The 21,859-nt window shown below is 44.6% G+C and overlaps 1 protein-coding gene across 1 annotated transcript in view; it reads left to right on the top strand.

The window, feature by feature from the left end:
• Window positions 1-21,495, top strand: part of ift80 (intraflagellar transport 80 homolog (Chlamydomonas)) — a gene marked incomplete at its 5' end in the record, with an annotated part of 57,468 nt that extends 35,973 nt beyond the window's left edge. The window contains 12 exons of the mRNA XM_080845332.1: window positions 1,342-1,521; window positions 6,082-6,200; window positions 7,412-7,486; window positions 8,485-8,648; window positions 9,108-9,172; window positions 11,758-11,896; window positions 12,514-12,661; window positions 13,304-13,475; window positions 19,405-19,494; window positions 19,701-19,873; window positions 20,261-20,384; window positions 20,601-21,495. Coding sequence (XP_080701458.1) covers window positions 1,342-1,521; window positions 6,082-6,200; window positions 7,412-7,486; window positions 8,485-8,648; window positions 9,108-9,172; window positions 11,758-11,896; window positions 12,514-12,661; window positions 13,304-13,475; window positions 19,405-19,494; window positions 19,701-19,873; window positions 20,261-20,384; window positions 20,601-20,711 — 1,560 coding nt within the window. The 3' untranslated portion in view covers window positions 20,712-21,495. The remainder of the gene's footprint in view (window positions 1-1,341; window positions 1,522-6,081; window positions 6,201-7,411; window positions 7,487-8,484; window positions 8,649-9,107; window positions 9,173-11,757; window positions 11,897-12,513; window positions 12,662-13,303; window positions 13,476-19,404; window positions 19,495-19,700; window positions 19,874-20,260; window positions 20,385-20,600) is intronic.
• Window positions 21,496-21,859: the final 364 nt, after the last annotated feature.

Here is a 21,859-nt window from a genome sequence, read left to right as displayed (position 1 = left end):
TCTACTCCCCTCTCCCCCTCCTCCGCCTTCCACCACAGCCTGCCACCTGTGCACATAAAAAGGGCTGATTCAGCGAGGTCAGAGGTCACCTCAGAGATGTCAGTGCTGTTTGCGGCCGGCCAGTGTGTGGTGGAATGCTGGCATGCCTACTACAGAAAGAGGGATTGTTTAAGAAGGAGCGAGAGAGAGAGAGAGAAGTGCAGAGTAAGAAAACATAGGCGGTAGATGGAGTAGATAAAAGAGAACGGGTTAAATACCTTTAACAGTCAGTGCATGAAGTAAGAGCAAGACGTTTTGTGGAGAAGTATATAGTCATTCAGCCTTAGTGATCTCAGATAAGACTTCTGCTGTTGACATGTTAGCAGGGCCCATTGGTATCACCCCTAGTGAAACTGACCCTGTAGCAGACGACCCCTCTGGGGGAGAAGAGGTTTCAGCTGTTCATAGGAGAACCATGGTGATGACCTAGGAAATGAGAGAGAAGGGGGGGGGGGAGACTGGGTTTGGCACGGTCACCAGTAACATTAACATGTTTATTTCCTCATTTAAAATTTCTTCTCTGCTCTTAAGTCGCTCTATTTATTTTTGTTTTACTCCATCATTGTTTACATCTGTTCCTTTTGTATTCTCAATGTTTTGATCACGAAGATTCTAGTTACCCTATTTATTTATATATTTTTCTATCTATTTTATTTCCAATCCTACCGTATCTTTAGATCACACAGGTGCAGTTCAGTAAAAGGCACACGTGGACTTCATAGTTTTGAGTGGAGACTGTTTCTTTCAAACGTCAAATCTGATTGATTCCAAAATTGATGACAATAATTGTGCAGGCAACCCAACACTGTGTTGGAGAGAGGCAGTTGGCCCACACGACTGTCTGTCTAAATGGCTCTCTCTCATTTCACATGCTGTGTACACAAGTCAGGGAGACGGGGACGGAGAGAGAGAGTGAGAGAGAGAGAGAGCGAAAGAAAAAGTGAGTGCGAGAGAGGATCCTGGCCGAGCAGAAATGAGAATAACAGGACTGCGCTTTATGAGGCTGTGTTCAGGGCTGTCTCACACTTCATCACAGCCCACTCACCCACACCAGATCACCCCGCTGCCACTGAATACACAGCTGTCGCGTCCAGAGCAAACCTCTCGGGCCCCCGCCCTCACTTGTGTTTCCCCTATCTTTTGTTACTTCTTGGGGTTTTATTTAACCAGCCTCTCTCATTTAATTGCTTAAATGTTATTTCATGTATCTAAACGATCATATCATCTTTCTCTCTCTCTTTATCTCCATCCCCATCTCTCTCGCTCTCTCTCTCTGTTTCTCTCTCTGTGTCTGTGCTGCAGTGGTCGTACGCGCTGGAGAAGCCGAACACAGGTAGTGTGTTTGGCGTGGCGTGGTCGGCTGATGGCACGCAGCTGGCCGGGGCGTGTGGGAACGGCCACGTCATCTTCGCCCATGTGGTGGAACAGCGCTGGGAGTGGAAGAGCTTCCAGATCACACTCACCAAGAGACGCGCCATGCAGGTAGCCTTTGCACACGCGCGCCCGTTAGCACTCCTTATGGGACATTAGATTACACACACATACACTCACTCACTCACTCACTCACTCACTCACACACACACACACACACACACACACACACACACACACACACACACACACACACACACACACACACACACACACACAGTTTAGCTCCTTATGTTACATCATACACACACATTTCAGTTCCTTCAGTGTTTAATATTACACACACATACACACGTGCACACACATGCATGCGCAAATGCCTCCAGCTTCTCACTTTACTTTACACACACACACGCACACACACACACACACACACACACACACACACACACGCACACACATACAGATGCCTATCCTTGAGCTCCCAACATTACAGCACATACACACACACACATGCTTACTCTTACACTTACACAGCCACATTAAGCTCGGTTTGATATCTGTGAGAAATGATAGGCATATGTATTTTGCTTTATAATGTGCTACATTCCTTTATTCCACTGTTACATAATGGTATGTATGTGTGGGTTTGTAAGGCCTCAAGCGATCGACACACGCCTCACCAAAGTAATTTACGCTGGGTGAGGCGTTAGTCAGAGGGGAGGGTTCACAGGGCGAGTAGGAAGTGATCTGTGTGGCGCCAGTTTAAAGTCTGTTGCTGCTAAGTTTGATTCTCTAGAAGAGTTGAAAGTAAAGTCATATAAATAAAGTAAAGTAATAGAAATGGGTTATTGCAAGCCATTTTTTTAATACCTGTTGCACGTCTCCTTTGAGTGGGCGCACTGGAAAAGGAACAAACAGACAACAAGTCTCCAAAGCATCTTGGATTACTTTCCAAGTTCATTTTTGTTGTGGTATATCATAAGCAAGTGATTTCAGTTTTGGAGGGAGAATGTTTACTTCTGGGAGGGGGGAATTTTTTTGTTGACGAACGTGGGATTGCTGTTCACTTTCAGTGGTCTTGGTTGGATTTTAAAGACTCAAGAGGGCGATCTGAAGTGGATTTGTATATAGAATTTGTAATGTTTACATAAATTATTAGTTTGATTTTGGAACCACAAACGAAGAATTTAAGCTTCCTTGTTGTGGTGCATCATTCATTACATGACTGACTATGAACAAAGACGGAAATAAAGTTTGTAAATATTTCGGGTCTGGGTAATAAGAAGAACGAATTCCATTACTATTTCCACCCTTTATCACGGCAGTATTGACAGGGTTTATTCTTCACATGTGCGTCCTCATGTAAAATAACCACTTGTGTGTTTTAACACAAACCTGATTAGTCAAAGGTTTGGATGTTACAACTTCTCAGACACGTATGCAGCTTGTGTGCACACACATACATGCAGCAGTTCTGGCAGAAACACACATGCACGGTATACTAATGGAAAACTATGATCACCCTCTTAAAGACCAGAGTGAGACAAAGACAGCCACCACGCTTGGATATAAATGCTCCCTGAGTGTCTGTCCTGCGTGTTGTCCTGAGCGTGTCAGTCATGCACTGGTGTCTAGGAGACAGCCTTTTTTCTGACTCTCTCCCTGAAGGGAAAAGTGCTTCCAGACACATAATGCTGCATGTGTCTGGCCACCTCACACACACACACACTGAGAACATCTGAGAGCTCCTTCCTCTTTCAAACTGTAAGTGCAAACACTGGACCACACAGCTGGGGACAAATGGCTTGAGCGCTTGCTCTGCATCGGTCCAAAAGTACCCCAGACGAGGCCAAGCTGTGCTCTGCGAGTCCGTGTCAGAGGGCTGAAGAACGCCACTGCTGATGAATACACAGCCTCAAACGACTCCGTCTGCCACTCGCCATTGAAAACTGCACCATCTAGAAAGGCGATGGGTAGACTCTCTGTCATGGGATTCACCCACTGTAACCACGCACGACAACACTCCTCTACGGGAGGGAGTCGAGTGTACGTACGTTAAGCGTGTGTTTCTGTGAAAGGGTGGGTCAAGAGATGTGGGCATCTCATCCAGCCATTGAGGGGAACCTCCAGAGGCGGGGACACAGGAGAAAGGGTTTGAGATGCTCCCACACACATCTCTTATGGAGAAGGTGTGGCACAGAGAACTGGGATGAGTTCACCTCTGGAAGAAAAGAGAGCAACTGATAAGCGATACAGTATATCTGTCTGAGCAAATGCACCAGAGGGAGAATGGAGAACAGTTCTGTCCTAGTTTTTCAGGAAGGGCACCTGTCGACTGGAAGAACACACAGGGAGTAGTTGATGTGGTCCCATACATACTAGTTGCATACATACTAGTTGCATACATACTAGTTACATACATACTAGTTATATACATACTAGTTGCATACATACTAGTTGCATACATACTAGTTGCATACATACTAGTTGCATACATACTAGTTGTATACATACTAGTTATATACATACTAGTTGCATGCATACTAGTTGGTCTTTTTTGGTTGATGATGTGTTCATTAACACTGTATGCATGGTAGAAAGACCAGGCCAGTGGAGCACTTGAGCATTGCCTGGTACTCAACTAGCAGAACTGCCTTCTAACTGATAGAGGTTAAAACGTGGGGTTTGACTCCTGCTTGTTTTGACTTGAAGCTTTATTATTTTTCTATTCATTGATTTCATTCATCCCCTCATCCAAACTGGCACATTTTCCTTTCAAATAAATTAATTAGCACAGTAGCTGACTGACTGAATGAGTGAATTGGCTTTTGTGAAAGTTTTTTTAATTTATTTTTTTATTTTTTTGTGTGTGTGTGTGTGTGAAGTAATGGTCTATTTAAAAAGAGAGTGAATGTGGGGCAGGGATAGAGGGGGACAGAGGGGGAGAAAGAGAAGAGAGTAGAGAGAGAAATATGGAGGGAGACAGAGAAAAGGAGAGAAAGTGAGGCAAGTAGGTAAAGAAGGGAGGAGAGAAAGAGGGGATGAGGGAGAGGGCGAAAAAGTGAGAAGTAAAGAGAGAAAGAAGGAGAGAGAAAGAGTGAGAGTGCGAGCGTGCCAGAGTGAATTCCCAGGGCGTCAGCACTTCAGCCCATACATTATGCCATAAGACTCCCTCTGTATGCTAGTGACAATGGCCAGCTTGTCTGGGGCCTCCCTGCCAATGAGTGTGTTTAAGCTCACGAAAACCACAAGGTAGAGTTTACACGCTGCCAACAGACACACACACACGGACGGACATATACACCTAAACACACGCACAAACACACTTGCCATAGACAGCCACAGCTGAGCTGTGCGGAGCGCTGTTTGAGCAGGCCAAGCAACCCGTGTCTTCAGCCATTTATTTTCAGCTGAGCTGTGAGGTTTTTTTTTTCCCCTCTCCCTCTCTTGTGCTTTTTTTTTTTTTTTTTTTTTTCACCCCGCTCCCCCGTTTTTTCTTCAGCAGTGCACATCTGCCAATGGTTTGTGAATCAGGCATCTAAATTTACCAGCCTGTGGTCAAGTGTTTTTATTCCTGGTTGTTGAACGGACTAATTTGGTTTACAGAGAGGTTAAAAAAAAAAATTAAAAAAAAAAGATTAATTTAAAGACTTGAAATATACACACGAACACATGCTCACTATCTCTTACACACAAACTCTCTGTCTCACTCTTACACACACACCCACGCATACACACTCTCTTACACACACACACGCACACACACTCTCTCGTACATCCACACACACGCTTATATGTTGGTAAAGTATTCCTTGCTGTTTGACCAGCACTAAATCTAATAACACAGTTTAGATAATGTCTGCTATTGGGTGTGCTTAACCAACCTCTACGATGTTCTTTATCTAAGATGTTTCTTTTGTCTTACCCTTACTGACTGTAATTATAGCCTACCTACTCACCCACCCCCTACACATTAAACCATAGGTGTGCTTATATGTAGAGTCCCTGCTCAGAGAAGAAGGAACATGCTATTTTACAACTCATTCATTTTGGTAGCTCTATATGGAGTCTAGGCCATAGCCCCACATGTCCGCATACTCTCAAATCAATCTGAAAATACCTACCATACCTCTCTTCAAAATAATAAAAGCTCAGACCTCAGGCTTCTGAAATAAGAGCTTCATGGCTTCTAAAATAATACAATGTGAAATTGTCAAGAGAGAGATGCGCACATAGATTCTTTTTGCTTGGTGTCAAGAATGTTGCTGTGCACTTAACAGACTTATGACTTGTAACTGGCATGGCTCCTTCAGAAGTTGGGAGTTAACTGCAACGCTTAATCAGAGTATTTCTGTGTGTTTCATTAGTTCAGCTCTTTTTCCTGGAGTCAGAGAAGATCTGGTTAAGTAGTTAATAGTGACTGTATAGTGACTCCTATAATAGCCAGATCATTGGACGTGACATTGCATTTATTTAGCAGATGTCTTATTCAGAGCAACTTTCATTAGCCACAAGGTGATCGTATGTTTGTGTTCATGGATGATCGTTGTGGTTATGTAATGTTTCACTGCTGTGCTTTGTGTGTGTGTGTCTGTGTGTGTGTGTGTGTGTGTGTGTGTGTGTGTGTGTGTGTGTGTGTGTGTGTGTGTGTGTGTGTGTGTGTGTCAGGTGAGGAACGTCCTGAATGATGCTGTGGACATGCTGGAGTTCAGAGAGCGTGTGGTTAAAGCGTCACTAGCCAACGGCCACCTGGTGGTCACAACCTCCCTGCAGTGCTACGTCTACAGGTGCCGCGCCGCTCTCATCCTCCTCACACACACACACACACACACACACACACACACACACACACACACACACACACACACACACACATACACACACAAAATACTCCTCTCTCGGTCACACACACATACTCACAAACATAGTCCTCCTCACACTCATACACAATCTTCTTCCACACACACACACACACACACCCCTGACTTACACACACATACACACACACACATAGACACATCTTCCTCTCTCTCATACATGTCATCCCTCTCTCCTCTCTCTTCTCCTTCTTGTGTGCACTTCTTTGATATCTGCAATTGCCAGCAAGTTTGCATGTGCGTGGGTAGATATGTGTGGGCGTGGGTGTGTGTGTGCGTGTGTGTGTGCATGTCGAATTTGGAATGAGTCAATCAATGATTACATGTCCTGCCAGGTCTTACATTTGGTTAGTTTGTGTTAAGGTCAGAAAAGCATAGCATGTAGCTATGTTTCCCAGATTGTGCAGCAAATTTGATTTGGAGGTTCCCTGATTGCAGTAATCACAATATCCTGCCCCATATCACAATCTGTCAGTAGTAGACATCACAGCCTTTTGCCTTATTATTATGCATCTCTCCAGTGAGTATGCAGTATGCAGAATAGGACAGGTGACGGCCGGGCCTCGTGAGTATTAACACTGAGCTGAAATCTGCCGGTGAAACACTGTTGAATTATTCACAGAGGAAGCAGTGCAGTCTGTATCAGCTTTCACTGCTACAAGTCCAGGCTCGCTCCGCCCCTTGCTGCTCTGCTTCAGTCAGCCATGTTGAGGCCTTCGCACAGAGTATCCCCTGCATACACGCCACACCACACCACGCCACGCCACACCACTTCCCCAAACACACAGCTGGCTAAGACAGAGAGAGAGAGAAGATGAGAGAGAGAGATGATGAGAAAGAGAGGTGTTTGAACTGATTTTGATCATTGTGACTCCACTAAACACACTCTAATGTTTGACACACCCTGCCTGAAGGCATGATGAGTACACTACTTGGCACACATTGCCAGAGCAGAATGTTCTCTCCCTGGCGTAATTAAGTAATAAGTAAGTAATAAGCTTGCAGGGAGAACAGTTTTACTCAACTGTATTCAAACGGAAGACTTGCTTGTGGTCTCAGGGATGTATGCACTTGTGTTATGAGCAGGAACTAAGGTTCTCTCTTCTTTTGTTTGTCTCCAGCACTAAAAACTGGAACACACCGCTGATCTTCGACCTGAAGGAGGGAACCGTGAGTCTGATTGTACAGACGGAGAGGTGAGCGCACGTCATAGTCACGCCACACGTCCCCATACTTTTCCTTTCCTCTCTCTCCTCTGTGCATCCATTCGTACATACACCAGTGTCTTCTCTTCCTCCCATTCCGTGTCGCCTTGTCTTTCTCTGTGACTGCCCTACCACTTTATACCACTTTTTACAGAAGAACAGACATTTGTGTTTCCCAGAATGCTTCTTTTTTTAACGGCATTATAAATAACAGCCAGGCGATGCATCATGCGCTGACACGTTTCCATAGCTGCAAGCATCAGCATGGCCCCCAGCAAAGCAGGAAGCGTCCAGTCTACTCCTTCTAGACCTTTGACGACATGGGTACACATGTGCCTTCTCTCCTCTCCACCTCGTTAGTGTGTCTGCTGGCCCCTCTCTTTCCATCCATAGGCAGGCCTAGCCACTTCTCATTTGCCCAGCAGAGAGCTGTCCCGAAGCCAGCCCAAAACAGAGCCCTGTCTACGAGCCTAATTAGAGTATGGAAAAGGGACGGCCATTTGTCACAGGCTCTAATGGTTTTCTGTTTGGTAGGATTTTAGTCCATAAACTGAGGAAGAAAATGAAGGCTGTTGTTGACCAGGTGCTCCTGATGCCTGGTTCTTTTCCTGCGTGGGGGGAAATGATCATTCTGTCATTTCTTTTTTCTTTTTTTTCTTTTCTTTTTCTTTCTTTCTTTCTTTCTTTTTTTTTGTTTCCTCCCATGAGGCCACAGGTCAGTGTATTAGTCAGGGCTCTCTGCTTTTCATCCCAAAGCCTCCCCACTTTAACTCAACCCTCTGCCAGAGTTTCAACAGAGTCTTTGTGAAAAGGCAGTAATGCTGTTCAATAATCTTCACTTGAAGATAATATACACAAAACAAATATGACAATAGAAAATGTTTTTATTAAATACTTAAACAATCTCCATCCATTGCCCCACTCAAGGATCCTTGTTGAGATGCACCGCTATATGGGCTCCTAATGTTTTTCTCTCTTTTTTATGTCAGACATTTTCTGTTGGTGGATGGAGGAGGAATCTACGTGTATTCATATGAAGGTCGTCTGGTCTCCTCTCCCAAGTTCCAGGGCATGCGCACGGACATCTTGAACGCCCAGTCAGTCTCCATCAGCAACGACACCATAGCCATCCGAGACAAAACTGACGAGAAAGGTACGGACCCTGCGGTTCATTGGTGACGAGTCAGAAGAGACCCTTGGAGTGTTCGCAGCCTATAGCATGCACGTCATGCTAATGTGTGCATCAAAATATTGCAGTACATTGCAGTGTTAGAGGAGGTCTACATTGGGCCTTTTTTGTCTCCTTTTGAAAGCAATATATCAACTATACAACAACCTACATTTCATCAGGAATTGTGGCAAACTATCTTGACAAACCCTGATTGATTGGAGCACTGATGTGTGATGGCTAATTTCTAAATTTTATTTAACTTGGTGAACTGCATATGAGACCTTCAGCCATCTCTACTTAATGAAGTAGTCATTATAGCAGGACTTTTGGTTTTATTTATTTTCTTTCCTTTTTTTTTTTTTAAATCATCAATTTGTATGAATCAGTTGAATTAACGACTCAGATGATCCCCTTTTTCTGTCCAATTGTTGCTCTCCTCAGTCGTCTTCCTGTTTGATGCCCAGACGGGGAAACCTCTGGGAGATGGCAAGCCTCTAACACACAAGGTAAGCTGTTCTTCATGTTTGGTAGCGACCCGCATGTGTTTGTTTTTCCCCCCAAAAGAAGATCTGGTCATGGGCCTGCAGATGCTGCGTTGGCTGAGTCATCTGTGATTGTGAATAGGGAGCTAATTTCAGCTGAATGGGCCTCCCTGACCGGAGGAGCAGCTCATTATTCAGAGCTGTCAGTGACTCATTCGGCCCGTTCCAATGGAAGCTCAAAAGAATGTTTTTCAAGATGCTTACCAACCATTCTTGTTAACCGTTTCTGGTATGTTGGCTTTCTTTTCACCACCTTACTTTTGACTGCTACTTACTTACTGGCTGCGTGGAAATCTAAACTACGTACACACCAGTCATGCCAGAAGAGGAAATGCAGGAACAAATCTCTGTTCATCCTCCACTTGCCGGGTCCTGTTGTGCTGCATAATAAATCTAACATAGAGAAGGCATGGCTTTAAGGCTAAAAATGTAACAGCGCCCCCCAGAGGACAGGAGAGTTGTCTTTGTGAAATGTCCAAGTGAAAGAGAGAGAGAGAGAGAGAGAGAGAAGGGGGTTTTGTCCAGGATCAGCAGCAGCTCTCGCTCTGCCAGTGCCTATCGAGTACAGCGTTAAGACCAGGGAGAGCCTCTGAGGCAGCCAGCTGGCTTTGTGCGCGCTAACACAATCACACACACACACACACACACACACACACACACACACACACACACACACACACACACACACACACACACACACACATAATCAAGTGCACACATACACGCTCACACACACACATACAAATACACTCAGGTACACTCACATACAAAAATACACACTCATGCATATACACACAGACACACACACATTTATATATACTGTATATATATATATAATTACACCGTACACACTTTTACTGTGAGCATCAATTAGTCTCCCGATCTACACGTTCCCAGTGTTGTATCATATTTAGTTTATGGGAATATTTGCGAAGTCAAAAGAAGCCTGTTTACAACTCCTCTACGTTCATTTACCCCCAGTGTTGCACTTATGTTAAACTCCTCAATGAAATCAACTCACTTGGCACCGTATTCACCCTAAGCAGGTCGGATGGATGAGTTATGCTGTGGAGAACTCCTAAGCCCCACGCTGAGGTGATGTCAGACCATGTTGGTCAGAGCAGCCGGTCCGCTATGGTACGAGTACAGTACGACTCCACCGGCACGGCAATCCGGCACGGACCAGGCATGTCTCCGTCTCAGATTTAAGCCAGAGGGGTGTGCCAATTCGACAAACAGAGGCAAACATTTAAGGCGAATGCATTGTTTTTTAACTTTTACATTTTTTAAACTTAATTTAAACTGTAACAATAGTCCAGCCTCCGTGTTTGTGTGCCGACAACAATGTCCTCAGACTGTTTGTGTGTGTTGATCCCGAGAACAACCACCTTCAGACTGTTTGCGTGTGTGTATGCAAACGTTTGCGGTGAACTTAAAGCATGTGAAAACGTTGGCAAACGTTTGCCTTTGTTTGCTATTTATAGCGCCCCTCGAATCTAAGCCGGCACCAGATCCGCGCCAGATCCGCACCACACTTATCCGCCTGCCCCAAGGTTGTCGCTCAGCAGGGTGAGGGATGACACCGCAGCTTTAATCAGCTCACCTAATGCGAACCAGGCATCTCTCCCACAGCCCCTCTGTTTCCCATTGCTGCAGGAATGTCAAATTAGATGCGCACTAATGAAAACTGAGCCCCGAACAAATTCCCACATTAGGTCCTGCGCCGCCACTCTTGACAGGTGTGAAATTGTGACAGAAGGGGTCAGAGGGCGTGGCGTTGAGTATGTGTTGGGACAGTGTGGGCTGTTCTCACACACACACACACACACACACACACTGCAGTGTAAATCACAGCTGCCTCACTCCAGTCCAGGAAATGGCCCAGGAAAAATTGCGTTAGTGTACGTGAAATGAGGCTGTATTGAGTAGCAGTCCCTGCCATTAGCAATGCAGTGTTTCTTCATGCTGACCGTAGTTACTTTAGTTGTCCCTTTCTCAAACTCTGCCCATTCAACTTACCAGAACTGACATCACCACTCACCAGAACTAAATATAGGCCCTCTCACTAAAACCTAACTGTTTCACTCGTCCTGCACTGAATATAATGCGCATCATGACTTAGCAGTCTTGACCAGAAACCATATGATGTTTGCAGTATATGCCGAATCTTTAAACTGTCCACACCTCAGCCATCCCACATCCATTAGTCATCACGTCTGTGCATAGATAAAGCTTTTTCATACATTAATATCCTTACTGAAGCAGAATTTTTTGCCCAGGCAGGAGAAAAGCTCTTTAGCCTTCACAGATATAGTGGATTATGTGTGTGCACGCTCGTGATGTGAACCCGTCGGCCTTCTCCCAGTTGTGCACCTCGGTTAATTATGATGTCACTTTCAGTTAATTTTTAAACAAAGAGTGAAAACAACTTTGACATCATATGCTTCTTTCAGTATGTAAACAGTCCATCTATCCATCCGTTAACGCCGTCAAATTAAAATGTTAGTGAATGGCAATGTACTCATGATGTGAACCCTTGTTTCTTACAGATGGAGGTGATGGAGATTGCTTTGGACCAGTGTGGCCCAGCCAGCGATCGCAAGATTGCCCTGATCGACAAGAACCGTGACCTGTACCTGAGCTCTGTCCGCCACCTCAGCCGCAGCGAACACAGCATCATCAAGATAGGTAAGAGCCCGTGTGCGAGAGAGAGAGAGAGCGAGAGAAGGGGGTTTTGTCCGGATCAGCAGCAGCTCTCGCTCTGCCAGTGCCTCTCGAGTATAGCGTTAAGAGCAGGGAGAGCCTCTGAGGCAGCCAGCTGGCTTTGTGCGATGTGAAGGACAACAGAGAAGTGAGGGCCATTCGTCTGGTCAGTGCAACGTCGTATCCGGCAGTGGCTTGACAAACCTAGTGAAAACAAATGGCTGTCAATAACTGGCAACCAATCGTGAAGCTGTCGTTTTTGCAAAGCTTCTTTTCGTTTGATTGTTTAGCTTGGAACTGCTACAAGGAAATGTCAAACACTGATTTTGACAGCTGTTTGTTTTCTGCGACTTGCCTTGCAATCGTGCAACGTCACTTCCGGTTTTTCTCTGACCAGATGAATCAGGTAGCACTGTACATTTTAGCAGCACTTGGTTGGCTTAACCTGAAGGTTTAAATATATATAAACACATTACTTATAATACATATCCCAGTGTTTACTTGGAAATAGGATTAAAACGTTTTCTCGGACTAATGAATATGATTACATTTTACGTTAGTTTTAAGGATCCAATTCAGAACAGTGGCACTCTTCCTTACAGGTACCATGGTGAAGACGATAGCGTGGAACGACTCTGTGAACATTCTGAGCGGGGTTCAAGACGAACAGTTCACCGTGTGGTACTACCCCGGCGCTGTGTTTGTGGACAAAGACCTGCTGCCAAAGACACTCTTCACGAAGAATGCCAGGTAAAGACACTCCTCATGAAGGATGCCAGGTAAAGACACTCCTCATGAAGGATGCCAGGTAAAGACACTCCTCATGTAGGATGCCAGGTAAAGACACTCCTCATGAAGGATGCCAGGTAAAGACACTCTTCATGAAGGATGCCAGGTAAAGACACTCCTCATGAAGGATGCCAGGTAAAGACACTCCTAATGAAGGATGCCAGGTAAAGAGGCACTGTGGCACCAGCACATCTCAGGTACAAACGCCTGCCTGCGCATGTCTGAGATTTACAGTCTGTACAATCTTGGGGGTAAGTTGTCATGCAAGGAAATATGCCATTACTTATCCAAATAGACAAGCCAGTGCCTACGTTTGTGCACTCCTGAGTGTTTTAGTACTTGACAGGGTATGAAATAAGCTATAGGTATAATTTTAGACAGGCAGTTTTGACATCTATGGTTTCAGTATCTCAGATCTCTTGGGTTTATTGATAGCCCTCTAACCATACTTCAATGGATTGCTGCTTGAGCGTGTTTTTATGATGTGTTGCATTACAGGTTTTATCTTGATTGTACCGTAGAGGAAACTGAGGTCTCGAGTTCTATGTATCCGTTTCCCTACCCTTCCCTGGCTGACTGATCCTATCCCATCATGCCTTGCAGTGAGCTGAGCAGCACACCGCACATCCTGAGCTATGTGGGCACACAGGTGACGGTGAGACGAGTGGACGGCTCTCTGGTGTACAACGCCGTGTCGCCATACCCCGCCATCCTGCACGAGTACGCCAGCACTGCCCGCTGGGAGGATGCCCTACGCCTCTGCCGCTTCGCCAAGGTAACATTACGCCTGCGCTCTACCCCCTGAGAGGACACGGAGACATGACAGTGGAGCTCACGCCAGGAGGAATAGTAGCTCTCAAGATAGCAATCACACAAGCGCATACAGAAGGCTTTTTGATTAAATTCTTACTTCAGGCATTAGATATGAGTGCCTACGATCACATGCTGAAATATGCTATAAAAAGTGAAATGCAAAAAAACTAGTCGTACGGTGTCAGCTGGGAACAACTCCCCAGAAGACCTTGCAAGGCAAATCTAATCTCCTGGCGAGTTGCAAAGTTCAAAAGCCTAATCAAATCCTAATGAAATATAAACATACTTTCCTGGACTCTCTTCACCTCAGGGATTTACAGACCAGCGCCAGTTTACAAACAGTTTTGTGAGAAAAATGCTTTGTCGTGTGCCTCAGTAGGGAGTTAGCCACTAGGCGCTAACCGCTGACGCAAACCCTTGGCCTCGTTTCACTTCTCAGTGCTTGTCATTCATCAATAAGACAGAGCTGAAAGGGCACATGCAGTCACAGAAGAATGGAAACTTGACCTAAGGCAAAGGGAAAATCATATTAGCCTATGTTATATTAAACCTCATCATTCTTTATCCTGGCGGAAAAGTTTAAAAAAGAGTAAGGTTAAAAAAAAACAGTCCCCTGTGCAACATAAGTAGTTGTGCCTAACACTGGAACAGCAACTGTTACTTAGTCGTGCTCCGAAGGAAACCTGACACATCTTTTCCTCCGAAGGTAAAATGTTTTAGGATTAATTGCGTAATTAGTGAGCGCTTTAATTGGTAGCACATTGAGGTGCTGTAAATAGGAGACGGGGATGATGATTACAGGACCAGGGCTCACAGTACTCACAGCAAGCGAACCAGCTGGCCTTGGGGTTACTACCATTAAATCAAATACAGTTAGCTGTTATTGCACCCAAGTACATCCAAGTCTGTGTACGGACACCATATGAGTGAGTGGAGGTTTGTGCTCAGTGTATGAGTGTTAAATGTGGGTGTTTGCATGCATGCATGTGTTTACTCTTCAGGACACTGTGGACTTGTTTGTTCATTTGCCTCCTTTTCTTTTGGTAAATGTAATGCATGTTTGTGTGTCTAATTTCCTTAATGTTTCTTAGTCTTGTGTTGGTGTGTGTGTCTGACTGCGTGTGTGTGTGTCTGTCTGTCTGTGTGTGTGCCTGTGCGTGTGTGATTGTGTGTGTGTGTGTGTGTGTGTGTGTATGCCTTTGTGTGTATGCCTGTGTGTATGTAGGCTTGTGTGTGTGTGTGTGTGTGTGTGTGTGTGTGCCTGTTTGTGTGTGTGCCTGTTTGTGTGTATGCCTGTGTGTGTGTGTGTGTGTGTGTGTGTGTGTGTGTGTGTGTGTGTGTGTGTGTGTATGCCTGTGTGTGTATGCCTGTGTGTGTGTGTATGCCTGTGTGTGTGTGTGTGTGTGTGTATGCCTGTTTGTGTGTATGCCTGTGTGTGTGTGTGTGTGTGTTTGCATTGTGGTTATGGTGTAAGTGTGTATGTGAATGTATGTCTGTCGATCATGTGGACTCATGGCTGGCTTTCCTCTCTCTTTTCTCCCTCAATCTATCTTACTCTGGCTCTTCACTCTTTTATCACCTCCTTCCCCATCGTCATGTTGAGTTTCTCTCTCTGTGGTAGGCCTCAGAGAAGGAGGTGAGTCCAGACAGAGGCCCTAACATTCTCCCTGATCTCCCTCTGTCCTTGTTCTCCCACATTCCTTCCCTATTAAGTATCCTGCGCATTGATCCCTTTTAAAAAGCTCCCCCCTACCAAAGACTATAACCTTTTAATGAGGCTACATTTACAAAATACAAGCTGGGGTCACTAGGCAAACCACACACTTGACCACAAACACTATTTGCAAACTGGTTTTCAGGCGTTGGTGTTTGGGTTGTGTCATAAGCAGTCAATTCACCCACATGGAACACAGTTGATGGTGATAAAAGGTTTCCTGTGGTGAGCAAGTTTTACAGCACAGTTTTTTTTTGTATCTTTTTATATGTACTTAATTATTATTATTACTGTTGCAACTTACCATAAACTGGTTATTGTATATTATCAGCCTTTGTAACACCATTGTCAAGGAGTCTTAAGAGCTGATGAATAAGCCACTGCAGAGAGTGTTTCAGAGTATAAAGGCGTATGAAGTCTTGCTGGTACTTAAGACACAGATGAGGTTTGTAGGTCAGACAAATGTCACCGAAGTCAAAAACAGATGTCGGCAAATAATGTGAGATGGACAGCTGACTATATCGTTTAACAAATATAATAACAGTGTTTCTAGAATGGATCCTTTAGGGACACCATAGTTTAGGAAAATGTTTGAAAAGAGAAAAAACAAAGGCCAAGAAATGTCAGGTAAGGTACCTACAGGGATTGCCAACACCAGTGCTTAGGTCTCTCCTGTTGCTAAACATCAGAAGCTATTTGGTAGCTAGCCAAAATAAACCAAAAGTGTTGTTTTAATATTGATATCTAAATGGTGAAAAATGAGAGTCGGCTTAGAAATTGGTTTATAATTGTTTTACACAGGCAGGTCAAGGCCAACTTTCTTCAGATGAGGTTGTACACAAGTCATTTCAAAATCATCAGGAACATAGCCAGGGGAAAGAAAATGATTAAAATCCAAGAGCAACTTGGGGCCTAATGCGTCTATAACTTGTTTTAAGAGCACAGTGGGAATGGCCTCTGAAGGACTAGAGGATTGGCCTCATGCCAGCACGCTTTCTTAGTGTAGCACAGGACAAAAGTGTGTAACACAGCCAGTGAATAGGTCTGCTGTGTGAGCTAGCTGTAAGTGTTAGCCTACTGCACTGAAGATACACTAAAGTTAAACACCAAGCCAACACACAAACAAGCAAGCTAATTTGAAGGCTTTAGTAAGTCGACTGTTATTTTAGTAAATGCACGGCCTAAACTGTCCATAGCTTAATAATCAGTGTGTGTTTAATTGGCATAGAGTGCTATGTGGTCTTCCATGGTTCTTGTTCTTCAAAGGTTCCACATAGTTGCTGTGGCTGCTCCTTGGTTCTATCACTCTTCGCTGTTTCCTTTTGCAATCTGTAAACTAAAGCTGACTTCTACAGTAGATATGCTAGTGTCTTCTACAGATGATTCCATTTTGCCATTTCCTTTTGGCCTTTTGATCCTTTCCACAAGTGTTGTTGTGCATCCTCTGGTTGCTGTTGTTTTTTTTCGCGGGCGCGTTTATGGGGCATAATGACGGTTCCTGAGGCACTTTAGCAAACCAGTGACTAAGCCCTCCCAAACAAGAGTGCTTTTAACGCTCCTTAAATGTGTTTCTATCGAGCCAGTGTGACACCATTTACCGTACGCCACAGTGGCCATTACCCCCCAACCACCGCAGCCCCGGCTGAGTAATCTGCCATGCCTTGAGCCTGATGGCCGTGCTGCCGTGCTTTATGGTTCTGTAACCACAGTCCTGCTGGGAGACTGGCAGGAAACTTAGAGGGGGGATGTGGGAGTCATAGGGGAAGTACCAATTTTCAGGAAGACCGTCTTACAAACATGTACACAACTGTAGACGTACACACACATATACACACTCTCATTAATGAACATACACATATATATATAAACTTTCATTAATGAACATACACACATAAGCACACACTCTCATTAATGAACACACACACATATAAACACACTCTCATTAATGAACACACACATATACACACTCTCATTAATGAACACACACACACACACATATACAAACTTTCATTAATGAACACACACACATATACACACCCTCTCATTAATGAACACATATACACACCCTCTTATTAATGAACACATACATACACGTATACACACTCTCATTAATGGACATACACACAGTGCACCCATTCACATGAACTGACCTGTTTACATTTTTGGTGTCTGTTACTATCATATAATGTAGTGTAATCATTTCTGTATCCATGAATCTATTCTATAATAATAATGAGTAGTAGGGATGCTGTGTATGAATCAACTCAGACCATTAAAAGTGTAAAACTTGTGAAACAATGCCCTCTTAACACCCTTTAAAATGCAGTGCACCAACGGGTAAGGAACTTGCACAGGCAGGTTTTTATTAACTATGATGGCAGTGGGATTATGGTTTATGGTTCACATCATTTAACAAGACTCCCTGCTAATAATCAAGAAGGCTGTTGTTAAGTGCGCTTAGTGCTAGGCAGCATGGGAACTGTTGATGTGCTCCTTTGCCCCAGGAGGGGAGGAGAGGTTCTCCCAAATTGCGGTCATCCCTAGCTATGTGTCCCTCTGCCAATGTCCACTAAGAGATGTTACGGTAAGGGTGTGGCCTTCAAGGGCCCTTTCACGGAAGTCATCCCCTCGTTTTGGCACACACATGGCTCTTGCCTTTTTGTGTGAAAGCAGCAAAACATCTATGATGTCGAAAACACCCCTATGTTTATGGTATTTCAGCTCTGGAGTCAAACACCCTGTGTCTACCCACCCCACACTACCCCCCTTCACCATACCATGCCATGAGTCAGCCTGTGTAAATTTCAAGCTTAAAGGGATAGTTCGGTTTTTAAGACATGAATATGTATGGCTTCCCCGTCAGCAGTGTCATGCAATCATGCATCACTTACCCCCGACAGCGTCCTGTGAGCAGAGTTCTCGTCCAGTTTTGGTCAAACCGAAAGTAGTCCGGCATGTTTCCAGACCCAGGAAAATAAAAGGTTTCTCTTCCCAAAACATTATGTGTTCAAAAGAGTGATATATTTGCATCCCAAAACCGTTGTAGTGCAAAAAGTCACACCTCGTTATCACTTGGCCCTATTTTCAATACGCTCGATACTGCAGAGTCTACGGCAGATACTACTAGAGAGTCTACCTGTTTTATTTCGCGAAAGTTGATTCGCGAAAGTTTGATTCACCAAAGTTGCCTGAGAGAAACGTCCATCACAGGAAAACGATGAAAACTGAGACAACATTTGATAAAATTGACATAAAGCATCGTTATTTTGTGATGGACGTTTCTCTCAGGCAACTTTGGTGAATCAAACTTTCGCGAATCAACTTTCGCGAAATAAAACAGGTAGACTCTCTAGTAGTATCTGCCGTAGACTCTGCAATATCGAGCGTATTGAAAATAGGGCCAAGTGATAACGAGGTGTGACTTTTTGCACTACAACGGTTTTGGGATGCAAATATATCACTCTTTTGAACACATAATGTTTTGGGAAGAGAAACCTTTTATTTTCCTGGGTCTGGAAACATGCCGGACTACTTTCGGTTTGACCAAAACTGGACGAGAACTCTGCTCACAGGACGCTGTCGGGGGTAAGTGATGCATGATTGCATGACACTGCTGACGGGGAAGCCATACATATTCATGTCTTAAAAACCGAACTATCCCTTTAAAGCTGTTTGCCATTGCACACCCTGCTTCCAGTCAGAACGCCAACTACTTGTCTGCATCTGTGTGCGCGGCCTGTCTCCATGTGTCTCCGTGTGTCTGCATGTGTCTGCAATGCCTCTATTTGCTTGCATGTTTCTAGCCTGGTCTTGCCTTCCTGTGAATGTCATTGCTTTGACTGTGGTGTTGTGCACCACTGCTGGATTTAGGTTATTGTAGTCAGAATTGGACTCAGTTCATAATTAAATTAAAATCCACCGCATCGGCCTTCAGTCGGACACCATCAACAATACTCTCACAATGTAACTGATTTTCCCAGCATGCGCCATTCTTTTAGTGCCATTTAAATCTGTATCCATCTTGAAGTCAGCTGAGGGTGTCCAGACTACGTCTCAGTAAAACTTGAGCAGAGATATGGGCTGGCAGAGTCAGGCCAGAGTGAGGCATGTCGGCCTCTAAAGTGAGGCCCACCTGCTAGGACCTGGACAGCGATGTGACTGAGCTCCCTCTTCACAGGATCAGGCTCTGTGGGCGTGTCTTGCTGGCATGGCGGTGGCCAATAGGGAGCTCACCACTGCTGAGGTAGCCTATGCAGCCATCGGAGAGGTGAGTCTGGCTTGTGTGTGCTCACAGTGCCTTCTTTGGATTATTTTGCATATTCATAGTAAATCAGATTTGTGTCTGTCCCCTGCTTCCCCAAACCCGCCAAGATGAAATGCATTATTGTTTTACTATCTTGGCTGTGTTCGTCTGATTTGTTGTTGTTGTTGTTTTGTTGTTGTTGATTTTCCTCTCATCATCCTCTGCTGCAGGTTGATAAGGTCCAGTACATCAACTTCATTAAGGAGCTGCCCTCTAAGGAGTCCTCCCTGGCCCACATGCTCCTGTTCAGCGGACACCTGCAGGAGGCAGAGGCCACGCTGATGCAGGCGGGTCTCACCTACCAGGCCATCCAGGTCCACATCAACCTCTACAACTGGGACAGGTCCGTGCTCAGCGGAGCCGAGTGCACACTCTGTCACTTGCATGCATCTGTTTCTGAGAGCCCAGCTGGCTACACAGGAGGCCTCCAGTTAAACGCACTCATGCCGCCACAGCCAGCAGCCGACTTTAATTGTGTGAAAATGTCACCTTAACCTGGGAGGAAATGATTGGAATGGGGCATTATCAGATTATTATTGCCCTTAGTGTAAGATGGAAGGGCGTGTTTGTTTTATACATGTCGCTAAAACAGGTAATGGCCTAGACATTTAAAATCAATATGAATATTTTAATATAGACAGTTGGCAGTAAAAGTCTGGCCTGCTGCTGATGCATTATTTCTTCCTTATTGATCGTGACTGCTGGGGCCTCCCCTCTGTCTCTCGCACAGGGCCCTGGAACTGGCAGTGAAGCACAAAACACATGTGGACACAGTCCTCGCTCACCGACAGAAGTTCCTGCAAGACTTTGGCAAGAAGGAAACTAACAAGCGTTTCTTGCAGTACTCTGAAGGGGTAAGATGTTCTCAAAGATGTTTGTCCTGCTTAGAGACAGGCAAGTTCACAGTGAACATTTTCCAGACCTTCTGCATTGTCCCTGATATTTCTCAGCTAAATTAACGCCAGATCAACACTTTTTTTTTTTTGGTACTAAACGGACTGTTAGCCTTTGGACGAGAGGTCCTGGCAGCTCTTCCCGGGGTAGCTGAGTAAATGGGTGGTGTTTTTCAGGTGGAGGTGGACTGGGAGAAGATCCAGGCGAAGATTGAGATGGAGCTTGCCAAAGAGCGTGAGAGGGCTGCTACGACATCAGTCAGGAGCAGCATAGCTTCCCGACGCTGACCCCTCTTATTAGACACTGTTAGGGGGAAAAGGTACTATCCAGAACCCTGAAGGGCCTTTGGTGTCTTATTGGAGAATTCAGAAGGTCTAGTGAAGAACCGGTATCAAGGTTATATCTAGGCTCTTTATTGGATAATTGGGAATTGGATAGCACCTTACTCCTCTATTGGGGACAAGCCAGAAGAAGAAAAAAAGCATTGATGTGATGAGTAGTCTGTAGAAAGACAGTTCAGTTCAGGCCGTGGGAGCCGCAGATGGACTGTGCCTGAATGAGCGTGTTCACTCGGAACGCTGAATGCTGATATCTGTGTCTGTTTGGTTGGGTAGAAGCCAGGCCCAGTCATACACATTCACATAGAGCAGCAGTGGCCTGGAGCTCCTCAAGCTCCCCCCTCTTCGAACCGCTTTCTCTTTGCCAGTGGGACTGCGTGGGACCACCGGACCCCCCTACTGACAGCGGGGAGGGATTCAGTTCTAAGACCAATACACAGTATGCTGACATGTTCCCTGTGGGTAAGGTCACCATTCCACAAAGTCATCTTGCAAAGGTGAATTTTAGACTAACACTACCTTTGTAACTGTGAAGGAGTACAGTCAGGATTTCCTAAGTGCTGTATAGCAATGACATATTCTCTACAGAACACTTCTGATTTATTCCAATCTGTTTATTTATTTTATTATTTTCATTCCAGTGAGTGTATCCATGATCTGAGGAAAGATGTGACATTTATCTTAACTCTACTTTTTTTTGTTAATTGTTTGTGATTGTTTTTCAATTTTTGAGTTCTTCAGTAGGCTACATCCCAAGTTCAAGGTGTGTATATATTTTTGTATCACTCTCGGTGTGTATTTATAATATCTTACATTTTATACCTATGTATTTTCTTTCTTAAATTTAAAAGAATATATTTAATAAAAATATATGTGGAGTGAATACTGCATTTTGTCATTGTTGAGAGAGAGAGAGAGAGAGAGAGAGAGAGAGAGAGAGAGAGAGAGAGAGAGAGAGAGAGAGAGAGAGAGAGAGAGAGAGAGAGAGAGAGAGAGAGAGAGGTGTACCATTTGGCCCGCAGGAAGGTGATTGAATAACTGCACAGTTGGCACAGGTTCTGTGTTTACATGAGACACTTGAAACAGATCACATCATT

Source organism: Sprattus sprattus (assembly GCF_963457725.1).
Source record: "Sprattus sprattus genome assembly, chromosome: 9".
In the NCBI taxonomy this organism is placed as follows: domain Eukaryota; kingdom Metazoa; phylum Chordata; class Actinopteri; order Clupeiformes; family Clupeidae; genus Sprattus; species Sprattus sprattus.
This window is presented reverse-complemented; position numbering and strand designations above follow the sequence as displayed.